The sequence below is a fragment of the Oncorhynchus masou genome, chromosome 9 (genome assembly GCF_036934945.1).
Source record: "Oncorhynchus masou masou isolate Uvic2021 chromosome 9, UVic_Omas_1.1, whole genome shotgun sequence".
Taxonomy (NCBI): Eukaryota; Metazoa; Chordata; class Actinopteri; order Salmoniformes; family Salmonidae; genus Oncorhynchus; species Oncorhynchus masou.
This window is the reverse complement of record NC_088220.1, coordinates 73,568,388-73,595,082: the sequence shown is the minus strand read 5'-3', so window position 1 is coordinate 73,595,082 and position 26,695 is coordinate 73,568,388. Positions and strand designations below refer to the sequence as shown.

At 44.7% G+C, this 26,695-nt stretch overlaps 1 protein-coding gene across 2 annotated transcripts; it reads left to right on the top strand.

The window, feature by feature from the left end:
• Positions 1–25,720, top strand: LOC135546616 (2-phosphoxylose phosphatase 1-like). 2 transcript variants are annotated; one of them, XM_064975181.1, is made up of 6 exons: positions 1–565; positions 1,780–1,923; positions 17,367–17,543; positions 20,318–20,444; positions 23,467–23,606; positions 23,721–25,720. In XM_064975181.1, the coding sequence occupies exons 2-6, from the start codon at positions 1,845–1,847 to the stop codon at positions 24,776–24,778; spliced, it is 1,581 nt and encodes a 526-aa protein (XP_064831253.1). In that variant the 5' UTR covers positions 1–565; positions 1,780–1,844; the 3' UTR covers positions 24,779–25,720. The 2 variants fall into 2 exon arrangements, with proteins under 2 accessions (XP_064831253.1, XP_064831254.1); XM_064975182.1 differs by lacking the exons at positions 1–565; positions 1,780–1,923 and adding an exon at positions 15,998–17,036.
• The last annotated feature ends 975 nt before the right edge of the window (positions 25,721–26,695 follow it).

Genomic DNA, 26,695 nt, shown 5'->3' with positions numbered 1-26,695 from the left:
TCTCCCCCTCTCATCTGTCTTCACTTCCCTCCTTCCTTCATCAGCCAGGGGGGATCACCTCTTCTACATCATCATCACAAAATCATTGACTTATTTTTAGGACTAGTATAAGTAGATGCATGTGGCATGAACATGAACGATCAAGCTGTTTCTCTGCAAAATGATTCCTATTGTGATGCAATTGTATAACTTTTTTTTTTAAATCACAACGTCATATCGGTTGATCGCCATAGAATAATGTTGATGGCAGGTTAACCCGGCGGTCCTCCACGTCTCACACCGGAATTGTGGAGATGCAAGACAAAAGAAGAGGGATGCAATCGAATGCATAGCGAAGGTTTTCCGGGAGACCGCGCAGCGAGCCATTACATTTCAGTTGCATCTGAACCTACAGTAGGATTACATTTCAGTTGCATCTGAACCTACAGTAGGAGGCTAGGGCAGCACGGTGGAGTCCCCCGGCAGGACACAGGACAGCCAGCACGACAGCACATCGCTAGGGAGTCTAGAAGAGTACAAGCCAGCACGGCGCCGGGTGGATTCAACTTCTGATTGAGACTACCGGGTAAGATGATCCGAGATAAACGACCAGCAAGCAATATGTTAGTTAGTCAGTTTAGCTACTTAACGTGTTCCCACGACTCTGTGTTGAATAGGTACATTGTAAAAAAAAAGGCTTAGCGTTTTGTAATAACAACGTTATTAAAGTATATTCCGCGAACAAAATACAAGTTTATTACCGCATATTTATCTTTACAAGCTGTAACTGTAACTGTTATACCGGTAGTACGGATGTGTTAGCTGTAACAAGATGATCTAGCTACAGTTAGCCAGTTCGCTAGCTACCAAATAATTCCTTCCCTTGCAGCTGGTCAGCATTGCATTGTAGTCGAGGCGAACAGACAAACTGTCACAATGCGTCAACATTGTTTTAATTAGTGCAACCATCATGAAATAGTATCTCCTCGCTAGTAGCCTACTACAATCATCACGAAATAGTATCTCCTCGCTAGTAGCCTACTACAATCATCATGAAATAGTATCTCCTCGCTAGTAGCCTACTACAATCATCATGAAATAGTATCTCCTCGCTAGTAGCCTACTACAATCATCATGAAATAGTATCTCCTCGCTAGTAGCCTACTACAATCATCATGAAATAGTATCTCCTCGCTAGTAGCCTACTACAATCATCATGAAATAGTATCTCCTCGCTAGTAGCCTACTACAATGTAGCAGTAAGCACGACAGGACTTCTACAGAAGAGTTTCACCACGTTAAGATACTGTGCATACAGGCTGGTTACATATAAACATTTATACATTGAAAAGCAAAAAGATTTTGGAGACAGTTTAGTTTATCACGTTTTGAACTCTCTAAGTCCAAATATAAACCTTATAATGAACATGACTTGAGAGAACATCTCAGTCATGTCGGCAATTTCTGAGGGGAGGTGATTGAGGATTCTGATTGAGGCACCCTTTTACCTCATCTAGCCATGCTCTTATTTTTAGTCTGTCTAATAGCAGGGTTGCGTTGTGTATAACTGACCTAAATGGTAGTTTAAAAAACAACATTTTCTTTCTTCCTTTCCCTCACTGATGGTTCCTAGATCCTAGATCCATGCTCTCTCATGGGTTTCTTCATAGAAGGCAGGATGTATAGGGGAAAATGGTACAAATGGTGTTTTCCATTGTGTGCAGAAACGTTTTTGGTTTAAAGGCCTGTTATAGACATGTTTGTTTCATAATGTTGCTTGTCTTTGTTGTGTCTATTTAGACAGCAGGAATGGGGCAAGGTGTGGGTGGCTGACTGACAGGGAGACTGACCAATCACAGGTCAGGATGCTGGCTAGAAACCTCTTCATCCTCCTGGTGGTGGTGGGGGCAGTGCTGGCCATCGTGAGCCTCAGCCTCCAATTCTGTAAGTTTGTGTACTGTCTCTACCTCTGCCATTATTTGTGGTTGTAATTTGTGTACGAGCGCTTGCTGTGTATATCCAGGTGTGTTTGTGTATGATCACGTGGTGTGTGTGTATTACATCTGGCCACTTGTTTTTTGTTCTCCAAGGGACCCAGTGACATGGAAAAAGACAGGTCCTCTAGAGACATTCTCTATGTAGACGAGACCTATCCACTATGATACCCCGAGATACTCTTAAGTGTTCTTCCAATGACGTGTCTGCTGTGGAATGGCAGGCGCTGCCGGTAGAAAATGGCCTCCGCCACCATTAGGTCATTGTACACCATCTCCCCTGTGCATAGTCCAGACATAGTGTCCTCGATGCCAGTAAATACAAGGAAACCGGCCCTGTCGATTAGATACAGAAGACTCTTACTGTCGGTGGATGGGAAGAATAGTTCTTTAGCTGTTATGTGAAAAGACTATCATTCAAATGGAGGCGAGACTGGAGGATATTATTGAGCTGCAAAAGTAACATCCATATTTGGCGGAAAAATCCTAGTCCCAGATTATGTTGATTATTCTGGGTTCCTGAAACCCATGTCAGACTGTGATGAAGTGTTTTTCACTAGGATTAGTTCTTGTCTGGACAAACATGTATTATCAGATCAAATACGGACTCAATATCCATCTTGCTCTCCCTCACACACACCACACACACACACACACACACACACACACACACACACACACACACACACACACACACACACACACACACACACACACACACACACACACACACACACACACACACACACACACACACACACACACACACACACCGGATTACTGTGCAACCCAGTGCTGCAGATATAGCGTTTTGGGCTGTGCATTTGCCAGAAAATTGCCCCGGCTCCGTCGCAACGCCTCTTTTAGGCTCCTTCCCCTGTATTACTTTTTGAACTGTGGCCATATAGTACAGTACAGCTACACAGGTTCAATATGTAAACTCATATTATAACATACAGTGGGGCAAAACAGTATTTAGTCAGCCCCCAATTGTGCAAGTTCTCCCACTTAAAAAGATGAGAGAGGCCTGTAATTTTCATCATAGGTACACTTCAACTATGACAGACAAAATGAGAAAAAAACATCCAGAAAATCACATTGTAGGATTTTTTATGAATTTATTTGCAAATTATGGTGGAAAATAAGTATTTGGTCACCTACAAACAAGCAAGATTTCTGGCTCTCACAGACCTGTAACTTCTTCTTTAAGAGGCTCCTCTGTCCTCCACTCGTTACCTGTATTAATGGCACCTGTTTGAACTTGTTATCAGTATAAAAGACACCTGTCCACAACCTCAAACAGTCACACTCCAAACTCCACTATGGCCAAGACCAAAGAGCTGTCAAAGGACACCAGAAACAAAATTGTAGACCTGCACCAGGCTGGGAAGACTGAATCTGCAATAGGTAAGCAGCTTGGTTTGAAGAAATCAACTGTGGGAGCAATTATTAGGAAATGGAAGACATACAAGACCACTGATAATCTCCCTCGATCTGGGGCTCCACGCAAGATCTCACCCCTTGGGGTCAAAATGATTAGAAGAACGGTGAGCAAAAATCCCAGAACCACACGGGGGGGATCTAGTGAATGACCTGCAGAGAGCTGGGACCAAAGTAACAAAGCCTACCATCAGTAACACACTATGCCGCCAGGGACTCAAATCCTGCAGTGCCAGACGTGTCCCCCTGCTTAAGCCAGTACATGTCCAGGCCCGTCTGAAGTTTGCTAGAGAGCATTTGGATGATCCAGAAGAAGATTGGGAGAATGTCATATGGTCAGATGAAACCAAAATATAACTATTTATATAACTATATTATATTTTGGTAAAAACACAACTCGTCGTGTTTGGAGGACAAAGAATGCTGAGTTGCATCCAAAGAACACCATACCTACTGTGAAGCATGGGGGTGGAAACATGCTTTGGGGCTGTTTTTCTGCAAAGGGACCAGGACGACTGATCCGTGTAAAGGAAAGAATGAATGGGGCCATGTATCGTGAGATTTTGAGTGAAAACCTCCTTCCATCAGCAAGGGCATTGAAGATGAAAGGTGGCTGGGTCTGTCAGCATGACAATGATCCCAAACACACCGCCCGGGCAACGAAGGAGTGGCTTCGTAAGAAGCATTTCAAGGTCCTGGAGTGGCCTAGCCAGTCTCCAGATCTCAACCCCATAGAAAATCTTTGGAGGGAGTTGAAAGTCCGTGTTGCCCAGCAACAGCCCCAAAACATCACTGCTCAATAACAAAGTATTGAGATAAACTTTTGTTATTGACCAAATACTTATTGTCCACCATAATTTCCAAATAAATTCATTAAAAATCCTACAATGTGATTTTCTGTATTTTTTTTCTCATTTCGTCTGTCATAGTTGAAGTGTTCCTATGATGAAAATTACAGGCCTCTCTCATATTTTGAAGTGGGAGAACTTGCACAATTGGTGGCTGACTAAATACTTTGTTGCCCCACTGTATATGTGAAATATGCTGTGCAGTGCATACCTCTCTCTCTCACTCTGTACCCTGCTCTCTTCCCTCAAGTCTTTACAGACACCAGAAGAGATTGGAATTCTGTGACTGTGAGTTTGTGTCTTAACTGCATTGAGAATGTGTGAACTCTGGGACCCTGCTGCCATCTCTCTCTCCCTCAAAGGCAGATGTGTCTGTCTGAGGGGGATTATAGGCTGAAGTAACTTTAATGCCACTACTCAAAACCATTCTCCGCTCCTGCCCTCCAATCTTCTCCTTTAGCAAAAATCCCACTGTAATTGTTACCATAGTGTGTGTACGCATGTGTGTGTGTGTGTGTGTGTGTTCATGTCACACATGCATATGCTAGGCTCGTACGGGTCCCTTACTTTGTCATTGAGCATGTGTCTTGACTCTTGATGTAGTTGTCAATCACTTGAGGAGAACATGATATTTACGAAATCAAAGTATGATCTGTGTTCGCGTCCTCTCCTTCCCTGTCATGTGATCTGTAGGTTGTCTGTGTTGGAGAGAGGCTGTCATAACTTATTCATCAGCCTGCAGGTCATTATCCTCTAGTACAGCCAAGGAGCCAGGGAAAGGTCCAGTGGGACACCAGCACTTCATGTTTCATTGATTGTCATCCCTCTTTCTCCTCCACTTTCCCTCCCTCTCATCTCTCTCTTATTCTATTTTAGTCTCTGACTCTTATCTTTCTGTTTTGGTCTGTTCTTTCTTATGCTTCTTCTCTCACTTTTCCTTTTCCTCCTGCCTTCCCTGACTCACTCACTCCCTCCATATTTATTTTCTTTTCTTTATTTGAACATTGGGGAAACAAGCCAGTGTATTGAAGCATGGCTTTCAATTTGTTTTCTGAAACCTGATTATGGTGGGGCGGCAGGGTAGCCTAGTGGTTAGAGCATTGGACTAGTAACCGAAAGGTTGCAAGTTCAAATCCCCGAGCTATGGTACAAATCTGTCGTTCTGCCCCTGAACAGGCAGTTAACCCACTGTTCCTAGGCCGTCATTGAAAATAAGAATTTGTTCTTAACTGACTTGCCTAGTAAAATAAAGGTAAAAAAAAATGGTGTGTGATCCAGACAGGAGATGACAGATGGTTTGCCGTGACTCTGACACTGCCTGGACTGGGGTCACCATGACAACTGTTTGACAAGCGGCCGGGAGTCCCACAGGAAGAGAGGTGTGATGCATAGTGGAACAGAGAATGGAGAAGGAGGGGAACAAAAACAGCTGGAGAGAGATAGAAGAGAGGAAAGGAGAGACGACAGGAGAGGGAATTGAAGAGGAGATAAAGTCATGAAGAGAGGGGGACACGATAACATCAGCAGTGATATAGGAAAGTATATATACAGGAATATAGGAAAGTATAGATACAGGAATATAGGAAAGTATATATACAGGAATATAGGAAAGTATAGATACAGGAATATAGGAAAGTATATATACAGGAATATAGGAAAGTATAGATACAGGAATATAGGAAAGTATAGATACAGGAATATAGGAAAGTATAGATACAGGAATATAGGAAAGTATAGATACATTTGTCGTGGCAGTGGTGTGGAAGTATAGTGTGTGGTATTGGTTGTGGCAGTAGGAAAGGTAGGATATTGGTCGTGGCAGTGGTGTGTGATATTGGTCGTGGCAGGAGGTGTGAAGAGGATATAAAGTCATGGAAGTAGTTTGTGGTGTTCACGATAACATGGCAGTAGATATAGGAAAGTATATATACAGGAATATAGGAAAGTATAGATACAGGAATATAGGAAAGTATGTGGTATTTGTCGTGGCAGTGGTGTGTGATATTTGTCATGGCAGTAGTGTGTGGTATTGGTTGTGGCAGTAGTGTGTGGTATTGGTTGTGGCAGTAGTGTATGTTATTAGTCATGGCAGTGGTGTGTGGTATTGGTCGTGGCAGTGGTATGGCAGTGGTGTGTGGTGTTGGTCGTGGCAGTGTGTGTGGTGTGAGTGTGGTATTGGTCGTGGTGTGTTGGTCGTGGCAGTGTGTGTGGTGATGGCAGTGGTGTGTGGTGTTCCGTGGCAGTAGTGTGTGGTGTGGCAGTGGTGTGGTGATGTGGCAGTGGTCGTGGCAGTGGTGTGTGGTTGTCGTGGCAGTGGTGTGTGGTCGTGGCAGTGGTGTGTGGTGTTGTGTGCAGTGGTGTGGTCGTGGCAGTGGTGTGTGGTGTTCGTCGTGGCAGTGGTGTGTGTGCGGTGTGGTGTGGTGTTCGTCGTGGCAGTGGCAGTGGTGTGTGGTGTGTGGCAGTGTGTGTTTTGTTCGTGGCAGTGGCAGTGGCAGTGTGGGTGTTCGTGGCGTGGTTCCGTGGCAGTGGTGGTGTTCGTGTGGCAGTGGTGTGTGGTGTTCGTCGTGGCAGTAGGGTGTGGAGTTCGTCGTGGCAGTGGTGTGTGGTGTTCGTCGTGGCAGTGGTGTGTGGTGTTCGTCGTGGCAGTGGTGTGTGGTTGTTCGTCGTGGCAGTGGTGTGTTGTTCGTCGTGGCAGTGGTGTGTGGTTGTTCGTCGTGGCAGTGGTGTGTGGTGTTCGTCGTGGCAGTGGTGTGTTTTGTTCGTCCTGGTCAGTGGTGTGTTTTGTTGTGGCAGTGGTGTGTTTTGTTCGTCCTGGTCAGTGGTGTGTGGTTGTTCGTCGTGGCAGTGGTGTGTTTTGTTCGTCGTGGCAGTGGTGTGTGGTTGTTCGTCGTGGCAGTGGTGTGTTTTGTGTCCTGGTCAGTGGTGTTCGTCGTGGCAGTGGTGTGTGTTTGTTCGTCGTGGCAGTGGTGTGTTTTGTTCGTCCTGGTCAGTGGTGTGTGGTTGTTCGTGGCAGTGGTGTGTTTTGTTCGTCCTGGTCAGTGGTGTGTGGTTGTTCGTCGTGGCAGTGGTGTGTTTTGTTCGTCCTGGTCAGTGGTGTGTGGTTGTTGTCGTCGTGGCAGTGCAGTGTGTTTTGTTCGTCCTGGTCAGTGGTGTGTGGCAGTGGTGTGTTTTGTTCGTCCTGGTCAGTTGGTATTATAAAAGTAGTGGTGTGTGGTTGTTTTTATAAGTGGTGTGTTTTAATTTGAAAGTGGTGTGTTTTGTTCGTCCTGGTCAGTGGTGTGTGGTTGATCCTGGTCAGTCCAAGTGGTGTGTTTTGTCTGGTCAGTAGGCTGGCAGTGGTGTGTTTTGTTCGTCCTGGTCAGTGGTGTGTGGTTGTTCGTTGTGGCAGTAGTGTGTTTTGTTCGTCGTGGCAGTGGTGTGTTTTGTTCGTCCTGGTCACTCGTGGCAACACCTGGCACACTGGCAGCAGTGGTGTGTTTTGTTCGTCCTGGTCAGTGGTGTGTGGTTGTTGTCCTGGATACGTGGAGTGGTGTGTTTTGTTCGTCCTGGTCATCGTGGCACTGTCAGTGGTGTGTGGTTGTTCGTTGTGGCAGTGTGTGTTTTGTTGTCCTGGTCACGTCGTGGCAGTCCTGGTAGTGGTGTGTGGTTGTTCTTGGCAGTAAATGATACCTGGTCACCCCCGTGGAATCGTGGCAGTGGTGTGTGGTTGTTCGTCGTGGCAGTGGTGTGTTTTGTTCGTCATGGCAGTGGTGTGTTTTGTTCGTCGTGGCAGTGGTATTATAAAAGTATGTTTTATAAGGTTAATTTGAAATGCAGACAGTCCAAGTCCAGTAGGCTGAGAGGAATTGCAGTTTGGGGCTTAATTAAATGTGACTGGGTTGAGCATTAGGATGCTAACACTGGGGCTTAATTAAATGTGTGGGTTGAGCATTAGGATGCTACTCTTTTCCAGGATGGATGGTTTTGACTGCCAAGGCCACACATTATGTTTATTCTAGATACCTTTCTCCCTATTCCTCTCCCTCCCTCTCTATCCATCACCATTTGGAAATGGCCCTTTTTTATTTCTCTGGTGGGAGAGATGGAGGAAGAGAAGGAGGAAGGTCATTCACTGTCCATCCTGTGTGTTTAAGGTTTACTGTAGAAGCTGACTCTTTACCACAGTGCAGGCAGTGTAAAACACTGAGGTGTAAGGCTGGAAGGAAGCTCTCATCAGTGTCATAGGCTCACCTGTTTCAACTCTCAGCCAATGCATACAGTCAGAACTACCTGCTCTTCCCCTAATTACTGGCCCTGCTGTACGTTTCTTAAGGCAAGCTAGTTGTTACTTAGACCTGGCCCCCTGATGTTGTGTACGTACTGTAGGCTTGCATGTGTGTTGCTTTGGTACCCAGTGTGTATGTGTTTGTGTGTGTGTTCATGCTCCAAGCTTGTACACAACTCTGTGTGTTTGCAGGTGTGTGAGTTGGTGTTGATGCCCTGGGCTTGTGTGGCTTGCGTGTTTCTTCAGTATGTGTGCTCTTACATAGTGTGGGCAGTCCGTTACAAAAGGCCCTTTGTATGAGCGACTGTGGCAGACCAGGGCAGTGAGCAGGCCTGTAATGGGGCCATGGGTCTGCAGAGTGCGCAGGCGTGTGTGTTTGTCGGTGAGTGTGTGTGTGCGGGGAGAGGGGACCAGTTCAGTGAATGGGTTCCAGTGTGTGTCTTCCCCTCTACCCAGTGAGCAGATCTCAGAATACACTTCCTCCTCCTTTCCCTCGTCACCAGTGAGTCTATACTGATACTAACTGACTGGTGAGTCTATACTGATACTAACTGACTGGTGAGTCTATACTGATACTAACTGACTGGTGAGTCTATACTGATAATAACTGACTGGTGAGTTTATACTGATACTAACTGACTGGTGAGTCTATACTGATACTAACTGACTGGTGAGTCTATACTAATAATAACTGACTGGTGAGTCTATACTGATAGTAACTGACTGGTGAGTTTATACTGATACTAACTGACTGGTGAGTCTATACTGATACTAACTGACTGGTGAGTCTATACTGATAATAACTGACTGGTGAGTCTATACTGATACTAACTGACTGGTGAGTCTATACTAATAATAACTGACTGGTGAGTCTATACTGATAGTAACTGACTGGTGAGTCTATACTGATAATAACTGACTGGTGAGTCTATACTGATACTAACTGACCGGTGAACCTATACTGATGCTGACCGATCAGTGAGTCTATACTGATACTGACTGGTGAGTTTATACTGATGCTAACTGACTGGAGAGTCTATACTGATACTAACTGACTGGTGAGTCTATACTGATACTAACTGACTGGTGAGTCTATACTGATGCTAACTGACTGGAGAGTCTATACTGATACTGATACTAACTGACTGGTGAGTCTATACTGATACTAACTGACTGGTGAGTCTATACTGATACTAACTGACTGGTGAGTCTATACTGATACTAACTGACTGGTGAGTCTATACTGATACTAACTGACTGGAGAGTCTATACTGATACTGATACTAACTGACTGGTGAGTCTATACTGATGCTAACTGACTGGAGAGTCTATACTGATACTGATACTAACTGACTGGTGAGTCTATACTGATACTAACTGACTGGTGAGTCTATACTGATACTAACTGACTGGTGAGTCTATACTGATGCTAACTGACTGGAGAGTCTATACTGATACTGATACTAACTGACTGGTGAGTCTATACTGATACTAACTGACTGGAGAGTCTATACTGATACTGATACTAACTGACTGGTGAGTCTATACTGATACTAACTGACTGGTGAGTCTATACTGATACTAACTGACTGGTGAGTTTATACTGATACTAACTGACTGGTGAGTCTATACTGATACTAACTGACTGGTGAGTCTATACTGATAATAACTGAGTGGTGAATCTATACTGATGCTGACCGATCAGTGAGTTTATACTAATGCTAACTGACCGGTGAGTCTATACTGATGCTAACTGACTGTCTATACTGATGCTAACTAATTAGTGAGTCTATACTGATGTTGACTGACTGTCTATACTGTAATGACCCTGGGTTTATAAGCGCGGAAATCGACTCTGCCACCCAAGCATGCTTTTACTTCACAGTCCATAGCGCGCCGGACCTCGGGGTCGAGGGTTCGAGACCTGCTCCTTGCTGTTTCATTACAATACTGATGCTAACTGATCAGTGAGTCTACACTGATGCTAACTGACCGGTGAGTCTATACTGATGCTAACTGACCGGTGAGTCTATACAAATAAAATAAAATGTTTTCTGTCACATACACATAGTTACCAGATGTCAATGCGAGTGTAGCGAAATGCTTGTGCTTCTAGTTCTAACCATGCAATAATATCTAACAAGTAATCTAACCTAATAATTTCACAACAGCTACCTTATACACACAAGTGTAAAGGAATGAATAAGAATATGTACATAAAAATATATGAATGAGTGATGGCCGAACGGCAAAGGCAAGCTGCAGTAGATGGAATAGAGTACAGTATATACATATGAGATGAATAATGTAGGGTATGTAAACATTATATAAAGTGGCATTGTTTAAAGTGGCTAGTGATACATTTATTACATGCATTTTTCCATTATAAAAGTGTCTAGAGTTGAGTCAGTATGTTGGCAGCAGCCACTCAATGCTAGTGATGGCTGTTCAACAGTCTGATGGCCTTGAGATAGAAGCTGTTTTTCAGTCTCTCGGTTCCCGTGAGGTTATTTTCCTGGCACCACATTACAAGGGCCCTCACCTCCTCCCTGTAGGCCATCTCGTCGTTGTTGGTAATCAAGCCTACCACTGTAGTGTCATCTGCAAACTTGATTGATTGAGTTGGAGGCCTGCATGGCCACGCAGTCATGGGTGAACAGGGAGTACAGGAGAGGGCTGAGAACGCACTTCTGTGGGGCACCAGTGTTGAGGATCAGCAGGGTGGAGATGTTGTTACCTACCCTCACCACCTGGGGGCATCCTGTCAGGAAGTCCAGGACCCAGTTGCACAGAGCGGGGTCGAGACCCAGGGTCTCGAGCTGAATGACAAGTTTGGAGGGTACTATGGTGTTAAATGCTAAACTGTAGTCGATGAACAACATTCTTTAATAGATATTCATCTTCTCCAGATGTGTTAGGGCAGTGTGCAGTGTGATTGCGATTGCGTCGTCTGTGGACCTATTGGGGCGGTAAGCAAATTGGAGTGGGTCTAGGGTGTCAGGTAGGGTGCAGGTGATATGGTCCTTGACTAGTCTCTCAAAGCACTTCATGATGACGAAGGTGAGTGCTACGGGGCGGTAGTAATTTAGCTCAGTTACCTTAGCTTTCTTGGGAACAAGAACAATGGTGGCCCTCTTGAAGCATGTGGGGACAGCAGACTGGGATAAGGATTGATTGAATATGTCCGTAAACACACCAGCCAGCTGGTCTGCGCATGCTCTGAGGACGCGACTGGGAATGCCATCTGGGCCTGCAGCCTTGCGAGGGTTAACACGTTTAAATGTTTTACTCATGTTGGCTGCAGTGAAGGAGAGCCCGCAAATTTTGGTAGCGAGCCGTGTCAGTGGCACTGTATTGTCCTCAACGCGAGCAAAGAAGTTGTTTAGTCTGTCTGGGAGCAAGACATCGTGGTCCTCGACGGGGCCGGTTTTTCTTTTGTAGTCTGTGATTGACTGTAGACCCTGCCACATACCTGTCGTGTCTGAGCCGTTGAATTGCGACTCTACTTTGTCTCTATACTGATGCTTAGCTTGTTTGATTGCCTTGCGGAGGGAATAGCTACACTGTTTGTATTCGGTCATGTTTCCGGTCACCTTCCCCTGGTTAAAAGCAGTGGTTCGCGCTTTCAGTTTTGCGTAAATGCTGCCATCAATCCACGGTTTCTGGTTTGGGAATGTTTTAATAGACGCTGTGGGTACAACGTCACCGATGCACTTGCTAATAAACTCACTCACCGAATCAGCGCATTCATCGTTTAAATGTTTTACTCATGTTTTACTCATTGTTGTTTGACGTTATGCGGAACATATCCCAGTCCACGTGATCGAAGCAATCTTGAAGCGTGGAATCCGATTGGTCGGATCAGCGCTGAACAGACCTGAGCACGGCTGCTTCCTGTTTTAGTTTCTGTCTATAGGCTGGGAGTCGTGGTCAGCTGTTCCGAAAGGAGGGAGGGAGAGGGCCTTATATGCGTCGCGGAAGTTAGAATAACAATGATCCAGGGTTTTGCCAGCCCGGGTCGCACAATCGACATGCTGATAACATTTAGGGAGCCTTGTTTTCAGATTAGCCTTGTTAAAATCCCCAGCTACAATAAATGCTGCCTCAGGATATGTGGTTTCCAGTTTACATAGAGTCAAATGAAATTCTTTGAGGGCCGTCGATGTGTCTGCTTGCGGGGGGAATATACACCACTTTGATTATGATCGAAGAGAATTCTCTTGGTAGATAATGCGGTCGGCATTTGATTGTGAGGAATTCTAAGTCAGGTGACCAAAAGGACTTGAGTTCCTGTATGTTGCTATGATCACACCACGTCTTGTTAATCATAAGGCATACACCCCCGCCCTTCTTCTTACCAGAGAGATGCTTGTTCCTGTCGGCACGATGCGTGAAGAAACCAGGTGACTGTACCGACTCCGATAGCGTGTCTCGAGTGAACCATGTTTCCGTGAAACAAAGAATGTTACTGATGCTAACTGACCATCTATACCGGTGCTCACTGACCAGTGAGCCTATACTGATATTAACTTACCGTCTATGCTGATGCTGACTGACCGGTGAGTCTATACTGATGATAACTGACCAGTGAGTCTATAATGATGCTAACTGACCGTCTATACTGGTACTAACTGACCAGTGAGTCTATACTGATGATAACTGACCAGTGAGTCTATACTGATGCTAACTGACCGTCTATACTGGTACTAACTGACCAGTGAGTCTATACTGATGCTGACTGACCAGTGAGTCTATACTGATGCTAACTGACTGTCTATACTGATGCTAACTGACCAGTGAGTCTATACTGATGTTAACTGACCGTCTATGCTGATGCTAACTGAATAGTGAGTCTATACGGATGCTAACTGACCGGTGAGTCTATACTGATGCTAACTGACCAGTGAGTCTATACTGATGCTGACTGACCAATGAGTCTATAGTGATGCTAACTGACCATCTATACTGATGCTGACTGACCAGTGGGCCTATACTGATGCTTACTGACTGTCTATACTGATGCTAACTGATCAGTGAGTCTATACTGATGTTAACTGACCGTCTAGGCTGATGCTAACTGAACAGTGAGTCTATACTGATGCTAACTGACTGGTGAGTCTAAACTGATGCTGACTGACCAGTGAGTCTATACTGATGCAAACTGACTGTCTATACTGGTGCTAACTGACCACTGAGTCTATACTGATGTTAACTGACTGTCTATACTGATGCTAACTGACCAGTGAGTCTATACTGATGCTGACTGACTGGTGAGTCTAAACTGATGCTGACTGACCAGTGAGTCTATACTGATGTTAACTGACCGTCTATACTGGTGCTAACTGAACAGTGAGTAGATACTGATGCTGACTGACTGGTGAGTCTAAACTGATGCTGACTGACCAGTGAGTCTATACTGATGATAACTGACCGTCTATACTGGTGCTAACTGAACAGTGAGTCTATACTGATGCTAACTGACCATCTATACTGATGCTGACTGACCACTGAGTCTATACTGATGCTAACTGACTGTCTATACTGATGCTAACTGACCACTGAGTCTATACTGATGTTAACTGACCATCTATGCTGATGCTAACTGACCAGTGCGTCGGTACTGATGTTAACTGACTGTCTATGCTGATGCTAACTGAACAATGAGTTGATACTGATGCTAACTGACCGTCAATACTGCTGCTAACTGACCAGTGAGTCTATACTGATGCTGTCTAACCAGTGAGTCTATACTGATGTTAACTGGCAGTCTATACTGATGCTAATTGATCAGTCAGTCTATAGTGATGCTAACTAACCGGTGAGTCTATACTGATGCTAACTGACTGTCTATACTGATGCTAACTGATCAGTGAGTCAATACTGATGTTAACTGACAGTCTATGCTGATGCAACTGAACAGTGAGTCTATACTGAGGCTAAGTGACCGGTGAGTCTGTCAGAACAAGTTTTCAGCTGTACTAACATAATTGCAAAAGGGTTTTCTAATGATCAATTAGCTTTTTAAAATGATAAACTTGGATTAGCTAACACAATGTGCAATTGGAACACAGGAGTGATGGTTGCTGATAATGGACCTCTGTACACCTATGTAGATATTCCATTAAAAAAATCAGCCGTTTCCAGCTACAATAGTCATTTACAACATTAACAATGTCTACACTGTATTTCTGATCAATTTGATATTATTTTAATGGACAGAAAATTTGCTTTTCTTTCAAAAACAAGGACATTTCTAAGTGATCCCAAACTTTTGAACGGTAGTGCAATTCGACAAGTCTATTTTTCATTGTCATGGTTACACTGTTTTTATAGCTTCAAATGTCTTTCCTGTTTCCACTGTACTCGGGAGATGTACTGTTTGGGGTTAATATGGATGCCCTCACTTTAAGATAGTGTGGCTTCTATTTAGGCTAGTTGATTTAAAGGTTGTCATAGGAATGAAAGGGCCTCTCTCCTTTTATAGTTAGAAAGTGTCTTGCTTTGTCTCTCTTTGCAAAGATATGTAATATTTACCTACTCCACCACCATGCTTCAGGACAACCAGGGTTTCTGAGATAAGTGTGTGTGTCTATGTGTGTGCGATGTAGTGAGTATTGTCAGGAGGGCATTGCGTTTCAACTTCTTCCCAGGATCCTGTGTTTCTGAATGGGACTGCAGTGGTTCCCACACCGCTCTCTCCCATTGGGCCGCCTGGCCTTGGGGTCACAGGTCAATGGTTGTCAAGGCAACCCTTGGTTATTAGTGAGGGGTTCTGTACAGGGTTCTACTGCTGTTCACATGTAGATGAGCTGGGCTGAGGTTTGGCTAAAGCTGGGGGAGACTGGGCCGGCGCTGAGGCTGGGCTGAAGGTGAGGCTAGGGACATGATTGGCTGAGGAGGAGGCTGGGGACATGATGGGCTGAGTCTGGGCTGAGGGGAGGCTGGACTGAAGAGGAGACTGGGCTGAAGCTGGAGACATGATGGGCTGATGCTGGGCTGAGGAGGAGGCTGGAGACATGATGGACTGAGGCTGGACTGAGGAGGAGGCTGGGAACATGATGGGCTGAGGAGGAGGCTGGGGACATGATGTGCTGAGGCTGGGCTGAGGGGAGGCTGGACTGAAGAGGAGACTGGGCTGAAGCTGGAGACATGATGGGCTGATGCTGGGCTGAGGAGGAGGCTGGAGACAGGATGGACTGAGGCTGGACTGAGGAGGAGGCTGGGAACATGATGGGCTGACAGGGGGCTGAGGGGAGGCTGGGCTGAGGGGGAGGTTAATTGACTATATACCTTAATAAAGGAGGGTCCTTTGAGCAATGGATGTCAGTGGTGTCTCTCGCTATACTTCTCTCTCGCTATACTTCTCTCTCACTCTCTTTCTGTCACTCCATCCTTCATTCTCTGCTATTTCATTCAGTCTCTTTCTCCCTCACAATCTGTCAAACATTGAGGAGTTGACCCATTAACCTCTCTTGGGTATGGGGCAGTATTTTCACGTCTGGATGAAAAGCGTACTCAATGTAAATAGCCTGTTACTCAACTAGGATATAAAGTTTCTACAACTGTTAAAATTATGTCTGTGAGTATAACAGAACTGATATGGTAGGCGAAACCCAGAGGACGAACCATCCCAAGAAAATAAAAAGTCAGCCTACCACTGTTTTCAATGGCTGTCATTTTCATTATAAGGCGAAATCCTCCCAGATTGCAGTTCCTAGTGTCAGGACCCGGTTTCGAACCTGGGTCTCCGGAGTGAGAAACAGTCACTTAACCAACTGAGCCACGAATAGTCAGCAGAACCCAGAAGATGAGGCAGACACAGCAGTACTTAAGACGGTGTATTTAATAAAGAAAAAAACCTAAAATACAAAAAATGGCAAATCCAAAAGGTGGTAGGAAAAACACAAAAAGACCTCAAAAGAAACTCACCAAAAAATAAACAAAAACAAAAAAACAGAATACCACAAGAACTTCACCCGGAATCGACAAGAGCACACAGAACACTAGGGCAGGGTGCTAACATACAAACACAGAGCACAGAACTGAGGGAAACAAAGGGTTTAAATACAATTAGGGGAAACAAGACACAGGTGCAAACAATAATGGGGATCAAGGGAAAAACACAGGGACAAAAAGCACAATGGGGACATCTACTGACAAAAACCCGGAACAACCCTGGCCAAATCCTGACACCTAGGACTTCCTCTAGATGTCAATTGTCTTTAGAAAGAGTTTCATGCTAGTTTTTGGAAAAATTAGCCCGAAATGGTAGTTTTTCTAGGTGGTTCCCAATTAGGCTGTAGTGTTTCCATTTTGGCTGTAGTGTTTATTAGTAACATTTGGGATTCATTTTGTATGCATTTTGATGGAGAGAAACTGGGTGGATTATTGACTGAAGCGCGCCAGCTAAACTGAGTTTTATGAATATGAAGAAGGGTATTATCGAACAAAAGGACCATTTGTGATGTAACTGGGACCTTTTGGAGTGCCAACAGAAGAAGATCATCAAAGGTAAGGCATTTATTATATCGCTATTTCTGACTTTCGTGGCGCACTTGCCTGGTTGAAACATGTTTTTCATGCTTTTGTATGCGGGCGTGGCCTCAGATAATCGCATGGTGTGCTTTGGCCGTAAAGCCTTTTTGAAATCTGACACAGAGGCTGGATTAACAAGAAGTTAAGCTTTAGTTTGATGTATTATACTCGTGATTTTATGAAAGTTAAATATTTATAATTCTGTAGTTTGAATTTTGCGCTCTTCAATTTCATTGGATGTTGGCCCATAAGAAGTTAAAGTAATTTGAGAATGTTTATACCCCCCCAACACTCATCTCTCTCCAGTCCACCTAATCCCCACTACGCCCATGGGTGAGGAGCGGCCCCACCAGGGTCTGGGCCAAGGGAAAAGCAGGAAGAGAGTGATCCCTGTCCCCCACACAGAGGATCCTGAACCAGACCCCATCGCTGAGGCGTATGGCTACTGCAACACCCCCAACCGCTCTGAACAGTCCTGGGAGGGTGAGACACACACACACACACACACTCACTCACTCACTCACTCACTCACTCACTCACTCACTCACTCACACAAAACACAGTCTGCTAACGTGTTAGCCATTGCCTCAACCAATCAGTGTAGATAGGTCAAAGCTCAGGTTTTATAACAGAACTTTAGGAAGTCAGTCAGTAGGTAACAAGGAAGGCTTAGAAATACGGAACACTTAGATGTGTGTACTAGAGGTCGACGATTATGATTTTTCAACGCTGATACCGATACCGATTATTGGAGGACCAAAAAAAGCAGATACTGATTAATCGGACGATTTTATATATTTGTAATAATGACAATTACAACCATACTGAATAAACAATGAACACTTTTATTTTAACTTAATATAATACATAAATAACATCTATTTAGTCTAAAATAAAAGTGAACCATTCCGTATTTTATCTAACGGGTGGCATCCATAAGTCTAAATATTGCTGTTATATTGCACAACCTTCAATGTTATGTCATAATTATGTAAAATTCTGGCAAATTAGTTCGCAACGAGCCAGGCGGCCCAAACTGTTGCATATACCCTGACAATTTCCCTAGTTAATATGGCCTGCTAACATTAATTTATTTTAACTAAATAAATATGCAGATTAAAAGAAAATATATACTTCTGTGTATTGATTTTAAGAAAGGCATTGATGTTTATGGTTAGGTACATTCATGCAACGATTGTGCTTTTTTTCGCAAATGCGGTTTTGTTAAATCATCCCCCGTTTGGCAAAGTTGGCTGTCTTTGTTAGGAAGAAATAGTCTTCGCAGTTCTCAACGAGCCAGGCGGCCCAAACTGCTGCATATACCCTGATTCTGTTCCACAGAACGCAAGAGAAGTGAAACAATTTCCCTAGTTAAAATAAATTAATGTTAGCAGGCAATATTAACTAAATATGCAGGTTTAAAAATATATACTTGTGTATTGATTTTAAGAATGGCATTGATGTTTATGGTTAGGTGCACATTGGTGCAATGACAGTTATTTTTTCGCGAATGTGCTTGTTAAATCACCCATTTGGCGAAGTAGGCTGTGATTCAATGATAAATGAACAGGCACCGCATTAATTATATGGAACGCAGGACAAGCTAGATAAACTAGTAATATCATCAACCATGTGTAGTTAACTAGTGATTATGTGAAGATTGATTGTTTTTTATAAGATAAGTTTAATGCTCGCTAGCAACTTACCTTGGCTCCTTGCTGCACTCGCATAACAGATGGTTAGAGGATAGAGAGGATAAAGTGTCATGGTTAGAGGATAGAGATGATAAAGTGTCATGGTTAGAGGATAGAGAGGATAAAGTGTCATGGTTAGAGGATAGAGAGGATAAAGGGTCATGGTTAGAGGATAGAGAGGATAAAGGGTCATGGTTAGAGGATAGAGAGGATAAAGGGTCATGGTTAGAGGAAAGATAGGATAAAGGGTCATGGTTAGAGGATAGAGAGGATAAAGGGTCATGGTTAGAGGATAGAGAGGATAAAGTGTCATGGTTAGAGGATAGAGAGGATAAAGTGTCATGGTTAGAGGATAGCGAGGATAAAGTGTTATGGTTAGAGGATAGAGAGGATAAAGTGTCATGGTTAGAGGATAGAGAGGATAAAGGGTCATGGTTCGAGGATAGAGAGGATAAAGGGTCATGGTTGGAGGAAAGGGTGGATAAAGTGTCTTGGTTAGAGGATAGAGATGATAAAGGGTCATGGTTAGAGGATAGAGATGATAAAGGGTCATGGTTCGAGGATAGAGATGATAAAGGGTCATGGTTCGAGGATAGAGAGGATAAAGGGTCATGGTTAGAGGATAGAGAGGATAAAGGGTCATGGTTCGAGGATAGAGAGGATAAAGGGTCATGGTTGGAGGAAAGGGTGGATAAAGTGTCTTGGTTAGAGGATAGAGATGATAAAGGGTCATGGTTAGAGGATAGAGATGATAAAGGGTCATGGTTCGAGGATAGAGAGGATAAAGGGTCATGGTTGGAGGAAAGGGTGGATAAAGTGTCTTGGTTAGAGGATAGAGATGATAAAGGGTCATGGTTAGAGGAAAGAGGAAAGAGAGAATAAAGTGTAATGGTTAGAGTATAGGGATGATAAAGGGTCATGGTTAGAGGATAGAGATGATAAAGGGCCATGGTTCGAGGATAGAGAGTATAAAGGGTCATGGTTCGAGGATAGAGAGTATAAAGGGTCATGACAGGTCAGATGATTCATGGCCACTGTGGTATGGAAGAATATCCGACTGCTGGAACGGTTTGTTTCTGTCAATCAATAGACAACTACTAACTTCAAACCATGCACTCTCTTACAGACTCATGACGGCAACCCTTCAGATTTATCAATAAGGGTTGGAGTCACTTGTTTCACATACTTCAAGGTTATCTGTAAAGCTGTCCTCTGATATAATGTTGGTGTAATACACCAAGAATAAGCCAAGAATGTATTTTTTTATAAATCATATCTATCACTACCAAAATGAGGCTTACAGCCACAGCTACCAGCACTACTTCTTCTATGATGGTGAGGATGATGATGATGATGGTTGTGGTGATGGTGATGGTGATGATGATGGTGGTGATGATGGTGGTGATGGTGATGATGGTGGTAACGGTGATGTTGATGGTGATGATGGTGGTGATGAGGATGATGGTGATGATGGTGGTGATGATGATGTTGATGATGGCGGTGATGGTGATGATGATGATGATGGTGGTGTTGATGAATATACGTGGTTCTCTCCCCTCCCAGGACACAGCCCTGTGGACTACAAGCTGCTGTCTGTCCAGGTGATGATTCGCCATGGCGACCGTTACCCCCTTTACGCCATCCCCAAAACCAAGCGGCCTGCCATCGACTGCACCCTGTCCCCAAAGAGGTGAGAGCAACACCCACTGACTGAACATCCAACCAAACCCAGGGAATGATGATGCAACAAATAGTCTGTAGTCTCCTGTTGTTCATTTTTCATTCATTAATAAGGCCTTCTGTTAAATAAAGATGGCCTCCTGAATTAAGTCTCCAGTGTAAATATTAGGTATTCCCTCCAGCTCCACAGTTTCCATTAGATCATTGTGAATACAGGGCAGAAAAACATGACACATAGACATGTGAATCAGACACACCTCTCTCCTTCTCTCTAGCTGGCAGGGACTATCCATAATAATCACGTTTCTCTTGTCAACAGCTCATTCCCCCCCAAAAATGTGATTTTGACTGCATCAGAAAATGATACCACTTTGTCTTGTGAAATGAACCATCTCCCCTCTCTTACCCCCTAGTATTTTCTAGTTACCACATTGGTGAAAAACTTAAGCAATAATTGCTATGAAGAAGAGGGGAATGTGAGAAGAGAATATGAGCTGTTGTTGTTAGTTGAAGTGATTAGCTGTGGTTATGCAGTGTGGGATTTGGAGCTACAAGATGTTCAGTCTGACTGCTCCTTCTGGGACTGGATATGAGACGTGTCTGCTATGTAATGATCTGGACTGTCAGGGAGGTGCATGTCTGCTTGGGGCCAGAGTCTCAGACCTACGAGCATTGGAATGATCAGACTACACTGAGACACTCTCTCCTTATTTCAAAGCGTGACTATGTTGACTGTCTAACAGTCAATCATTCTGTCTCTCCTTTGAACTTTTATCCGTCTCATTTTCTCCATCTTGTTTTCCCTCCATCTCTTTCGCTCTCTCTGGTAGACTGTCATTATCATCATTATTGTGATGGGTGTGTTTACCGCTTCCTATTCCTGCTACTCTCTGGTGCACACGCACGCACGCACACACACACACACACACACACACACACACACACACACACACACACACACACACACACACACACACACACACACACACACACACACACACACACACTCACTCCTGCCTGTCATCCCACTGTTCACCTACCCTCTCCTCCACCTGTCATCCTGTCTGTCATCCCACTTCTCACCTCCCCCTCTCATCTACCTGTCATCCTGTCTGTCATCCCACTGTTCACCTCCCCTTCTCATCCACCTGTCATCCTGTCTGTCATCCCACTGCATCTCACTGCTTTGCTCCCCCTCTGATTCACCTGTTATCCAGCCTGTCATCCCACTGTTCACCTCCCCCTCTCATCCACCTGTCATCCACCAGTCTTCCTGTCTGTCATCCCACTGCATCTCACTGCTCTGCTCTCCCTCTCATCCACCTGTCATCCACCTGTCTTCCTGTCTGTCATCCCACTGTTCACCTCCCCTCTCATCCACCTGTCATCCTGTCTGTCATCCCACTGTTTACCTCCCACTCTCCACCTATCATCCAGTCTGTCATCCCACTGTTCACCTCCCCCTCTCATCCACCTGTCTTCCAACTGCTCTGCTCTGTCTCTCATCCACCTGTCATCCTGTCTGTCATCCCACTGCTCTGCTTTGTCTCTCATCCTCCTGTCATCCTGTCTGTCATCCCACTGCTCTGCTCTGTCTCTCATCATGCAGATAGCATGATGAGCATGAGTTTCTGAAAATATATTATTTATAGAAAGGGAAGTCATTGCTGTGGCTCTTGCCTCAGTCAAACGTGTGAGTGTGTGTGAGGGCACTTGGCTTCTGTCTACTTTAATTGGCACTACAGAGTGATCCCTGGTGACTTGCATAACCTTGGATCTTGGCATGTCATTCTGAACATATGGCCGATACATTCCTCCCCATTCCTCTTTTTGGGATATCTTAGTCAACATGGGCATTTCATTCTGAGCTGATGGGTCTTGCAGAGGAAGAGTCAGTAATCTGAGTCATCCGTGGTCACTGGGCCTGGCCTTCACAGAGCTGAGAGGACTGGTGAATATTTCTGCTATGAAGCCAAACCTACAACGTAATAACACATCTTCACTAATGTGTGGCATGTCATAAGAAGGCATAACCCAAACCACATGAGCACTCAGGTATTCTGAGTCTGTGTCTGTACTCTGCCTTTCTGTCTCTCTTCCTCTTTCCCCCAGTGCTCCTCTCTCTCTCTCTCTCTCTCTGTTCACTCTCTCTAAACCTCTTCTCTCTCTCTGTTTTTTTCTCTCTTCTCTCTCTCTCTCTCTCTCTTTCTCTCTCTCTCACTCTCTCTCTCTCTCTGTTTGATGTGACTGGTCCAGTATTCAATGCCATCTGGCTCTCCGCACTGACATTCCATGCCAAGTCAGAACTGAAAGAGAGGGAGGAGAGAGAGAAACAGAGAGATGCAGGGCAAGACAGTCGAGCGTAGAGAGTGGGAAGAGAGAAAGCGAGAGTGTGAGACAGAGAGAGAGAGAGATAGAGAGAGTGAGGGATGGAGGGAGGGAAACTTGGGGAGGTTGAGATGTGGCCCTCGGAGAGGAGTTCAGTTTTGCTGGTGCTGCAATAGATGCACCAGAAGTGTGTGTTTGAGCAGGCTGTGTTGTCTCTGGGGCATGTGTGGATTATGTGTGTGTGCTTGAGAGAGAGAGAGAGAAGAGGTTTAGAGAGAGAGAACAGAGAGAGAGAGAAACAGAGAGGAGAGAGAGAGAAGAGAGGTTTAGAGAGAGAGAGAGAGAGAGAAGAGGTTTAGAGAGAGAGAACAGAGAGAGAGAGAAACAGAGAGGAGAGAGAGAGAAGAGAGGTTTAGAGAGAGAGAGAGAGACTATTTCTAAAGGTCTACAATCTGGGTCTGTTTTTATTTTGATCAGTGTGTAATTATGGGGATCTATTCTGCACTAGCATATGGGATATAGGCAGGATCCTAGGGGGCAGATGTAGCGTGTCTCTGTGCGTGCGTGCGCATGTGTCTGTGTGTGTGTGCGCGTCCATGTGTGAGTTGGCACTAGCATGCAGAGTCGACCCACTGTCTCTGTCTGACTTTCTCCAGCTGGAAACTATTCTCCCTCCTTACCCTGCCTCTCTCTCCCCCTTCCAGGAAACCCTCCCACCCCCAGCTGAATTCTTTCATTGGTCACATGGCCCAGGGGGGGCGTGGCCGCTGGGAGGGGACTCTCAGCTCGTTGCCCCGCCTCCCTAACCACAGCACCTGTGAGATGGGTGAGCTCACTCAGACAGGTAACCAACCAATCAATCACATTAAAGATGCGTAATGAACCAACCAGTCACATTCCAGATGGACTGGGTTTAGATCTGAAATGTTCAACCAATCTTTGTCTTCTCCGTCTTCAGGTGTGGTGCAGCACTTACGCAATGGCCAGCTCCTTCGCCTAGCCTACAAGCGTCACAAACTCCTCCTGCCCAATTTGTCGACCAAGCAGGTGTGGGTGGAGACTACGGGCAGGAGCCGCACCCTCCAGAGCGGGATGGCTCTTCTGTATGGGTTCCTGCCAGACTTTGACTGGAGCCTTCTGACAGTCCACCACCAGTGGAGCACGTTGTTCTGTGGTTCAGCCTGCGACTGTCCTGCTAGGAACCCCTATCTGGAGGAGGAGCAGAGGAGACAGTACCGCCTCAGAGCGGCAGACACTGAACTGGAGAGAACCTACGCAGACATGGCCCGTACGCTAGGTCTGCCCCCGCGCCAGCTCAGAGCTGCCAACCCTATAGACTCTCTGCTGTGCCACCTGTGCCACGGCCTGTCCTTCCCCTGTGTGTCAGCAGGGAGTGCTCTCGGCAGTGGGGGCTGTTTGACTCTGGCCCAGTTCGCTGTGATCCGGAGGCAGCAGTTAGAGGACGAGGTGGACAGGAGGAGGGTGGGACTGTATCGCCGCTACGCCGTGCTCGCCACGCACCCCTACCTCAACCGCACCGCCAATCGGATGGAGCGCGTCGCCAAGGCCTACGCTCGGGGACGAAAACCCCGCGCTGGAGGAGAGGAGGCGTTCACCCTGTCCTCGGCTCATGACGTCACTGTCGCACCACTACTAAGCGCCCTGGGCTTGGAGGATGCACTCTTCCCGAGGTTTGCGGCGAGGGTTGTGTTTGAGTTGTGGAAGAGTCCGCCCGCAACGCAGGGACAATATAAGGGGCAAGGCCAGGGCCAGAATAAGGCTGCTTGGTTGAAAGGGGAGAGGTTAAAGGGTGGTAATTGGGGAGACATGTTTGTGAGGGTTCTGTACAACGGAGAGGATGTGACTTTCCATACCACCTTCTGTCGCTCACATGACCGCAACGCCGCACAGCCGTTATGCCCCCTGGGTAACTTCCTGTCGTTCGTCAAGAAAGACATGTTCAATGTCCTCAATGCCACGTCCTACCACAACGCCTGCTACCGACAGACAGGCTGACTGACAGATGGAAGGATAGAGAGAGAGAAGGAGGAGGAGAAGAGAATGAGTCAGAGAAAGAGGGAGTTATAATTTAGCTGATTTTGGAATTTTTTAATAGCACTTTTCCCACTTTGATGGTAGTGTCCTTTTGACATTTTCTAAAGTCACAAACATTCCTAGAAAGCATAAATGCTGATCATACATATCACTGCAAAAACACATATTTTCACCAGCAAATTCCTATACACAAACACACGTGTTCACATACTTTATACATACTCTTCATGCCTTCTTGATCAGATGTCTTTGTCGATAAAGTTTGACTTCTAAACTGACAGCCTTGTGGGTGTTGACAATCACACCAGGATAATTAACCTGCAATTATACACATTTCAACATTGACCTTTCTACAATTTCTTAGTTTTGGAAATGTTTGTAAGGAAAAGAGGTGGAAGGACTCAGGCACTTTATTCACACATTCCTGCATTCCAACAGGGAATGTTGAGATTCCACTTTTCCCAAATTCCTGCATTGAAAGGGGAACGTTAAAACTGGAAACACTAAACTGCCATTTATAGTTTGTCTTGATATTGTCTGACATTTTGATTAAAATGGTGCTGGAGACCAATAGAATTAGGGTCAGTTTTGCTGTACAATTAATTTATTTTAGTTTACTCAACCACATACTTCAAGCTGAAGTCAATTTCAATATTAAGAATTAAGTCAATCCAAGAATTTACACCCAATGCACCTTGGTGAAGGCTAGACGGCTAGTTGTGATGGTACGTAGATTCCACTGCTGCTGTAAGATGGCAATGACAGTTAATAAATATGTCATCAGTAATTGTAATTTCTGTGGACATTTTTTTGAATGATGCTCATCAGTTTGAATAATTATATATTTACTATAAAACACATTACACAGTGGGCCACTTAGTAATAAAACTTGTTTCCTCACAACTGTCTCTGTATTGTGTGAAAACATATGAGCTAACGTATGTTCTGAATTACCCAAGTCTCATAGACTAGACGTAACATAGTAAACATAAATCCAGGACGCTCAAATTAGTATGATATGTTATGTTTGGTATGGTAACATAAGATAGAAGGTTACTTAGTCAACAACGAATGGTGGATAGTTGGGCGTGTAATGCAAATGTACAGCAACCCAAAGGTTACGTGTTTGAATCTCAGCACGGGCAACTTTGCTATTTAGCTACTTTACTATTTAGGATGTTAGCTATCCCTTCTCCTAACCTTAACCCCTAACGTTAGCATTAGCCGTCTAGCTAGAACAAATTGAAATTCATAACATTTTCAAGTATTGTGGTGGCAGCATCATGTTATGGGTATGCTTATCATTGGCAGGGACTGGGGAGTTTGTCAGGATCAAAATCATTATGAAAGGAGCAAAGCCCAGGTAAAAAGTTAAAGTAAAACCCACCTCAGTCTTCTGAAAACCTGACCCTGGGATGGAGTTGTATTTTTCAGCGAGACAATTACACAAATTGTAATGCCAAAGACACCAGGATGGCTTTCCAAGAGGTGTTGAGTGTTCCTGTGTGGTCTAGTCAGTCCTGACTTAAACTTGCTTGAAAATCACAGATGAGGTTTGAATATTGCTGTCCATCAATGATTTCCAACCAAATTTAATGAGCTTGAGCAATTTTTACAAAAACAATGGATATATGTTGCCCTAACATGGAACCCAAACCGGCTGCGCCCATGCACCATTGTGCGCCATTGTGCATTAATGTATTTTGTCCCCCCACACCAAACGCGATCACGACACACAGTTTAAAATGTCAAAACTAACTCTGAACCAATTATATTAATTTGGGGACAGGTCGAAAAGCATTAAACATTTATGTCAATTTGCTAGCTAATTTGTCCTATTTAGCTAGCTTGCTGTTGCTAGATAATTTGTCCTGGGAT

Bases quoted from the DNA above. Each gene is read 5' to 3' on its own strand.
- LOC135546616 (XM_064975181.1), top strand. From the start codon at position 1,845: ATGCTGGCTAGAAACCTCTTCATCCTCCTGGTGGTGGTGGGGGCAGTG. The intron at 1,924-17,366 runs GTAAGTTTGTGT...ATCTCTCTCCAG, and splicing joins GAGCCTCAGCCTCCAATTCT to TCCACCTAATCCCCACTACG. The intron at 17,544-20,317 runs GTGAGACACACA...CTCCCCTCCCAG, and splicing joins CTCTGAACAGTCCTGGGAGG to GACACAGCCCTGTGGACTAC.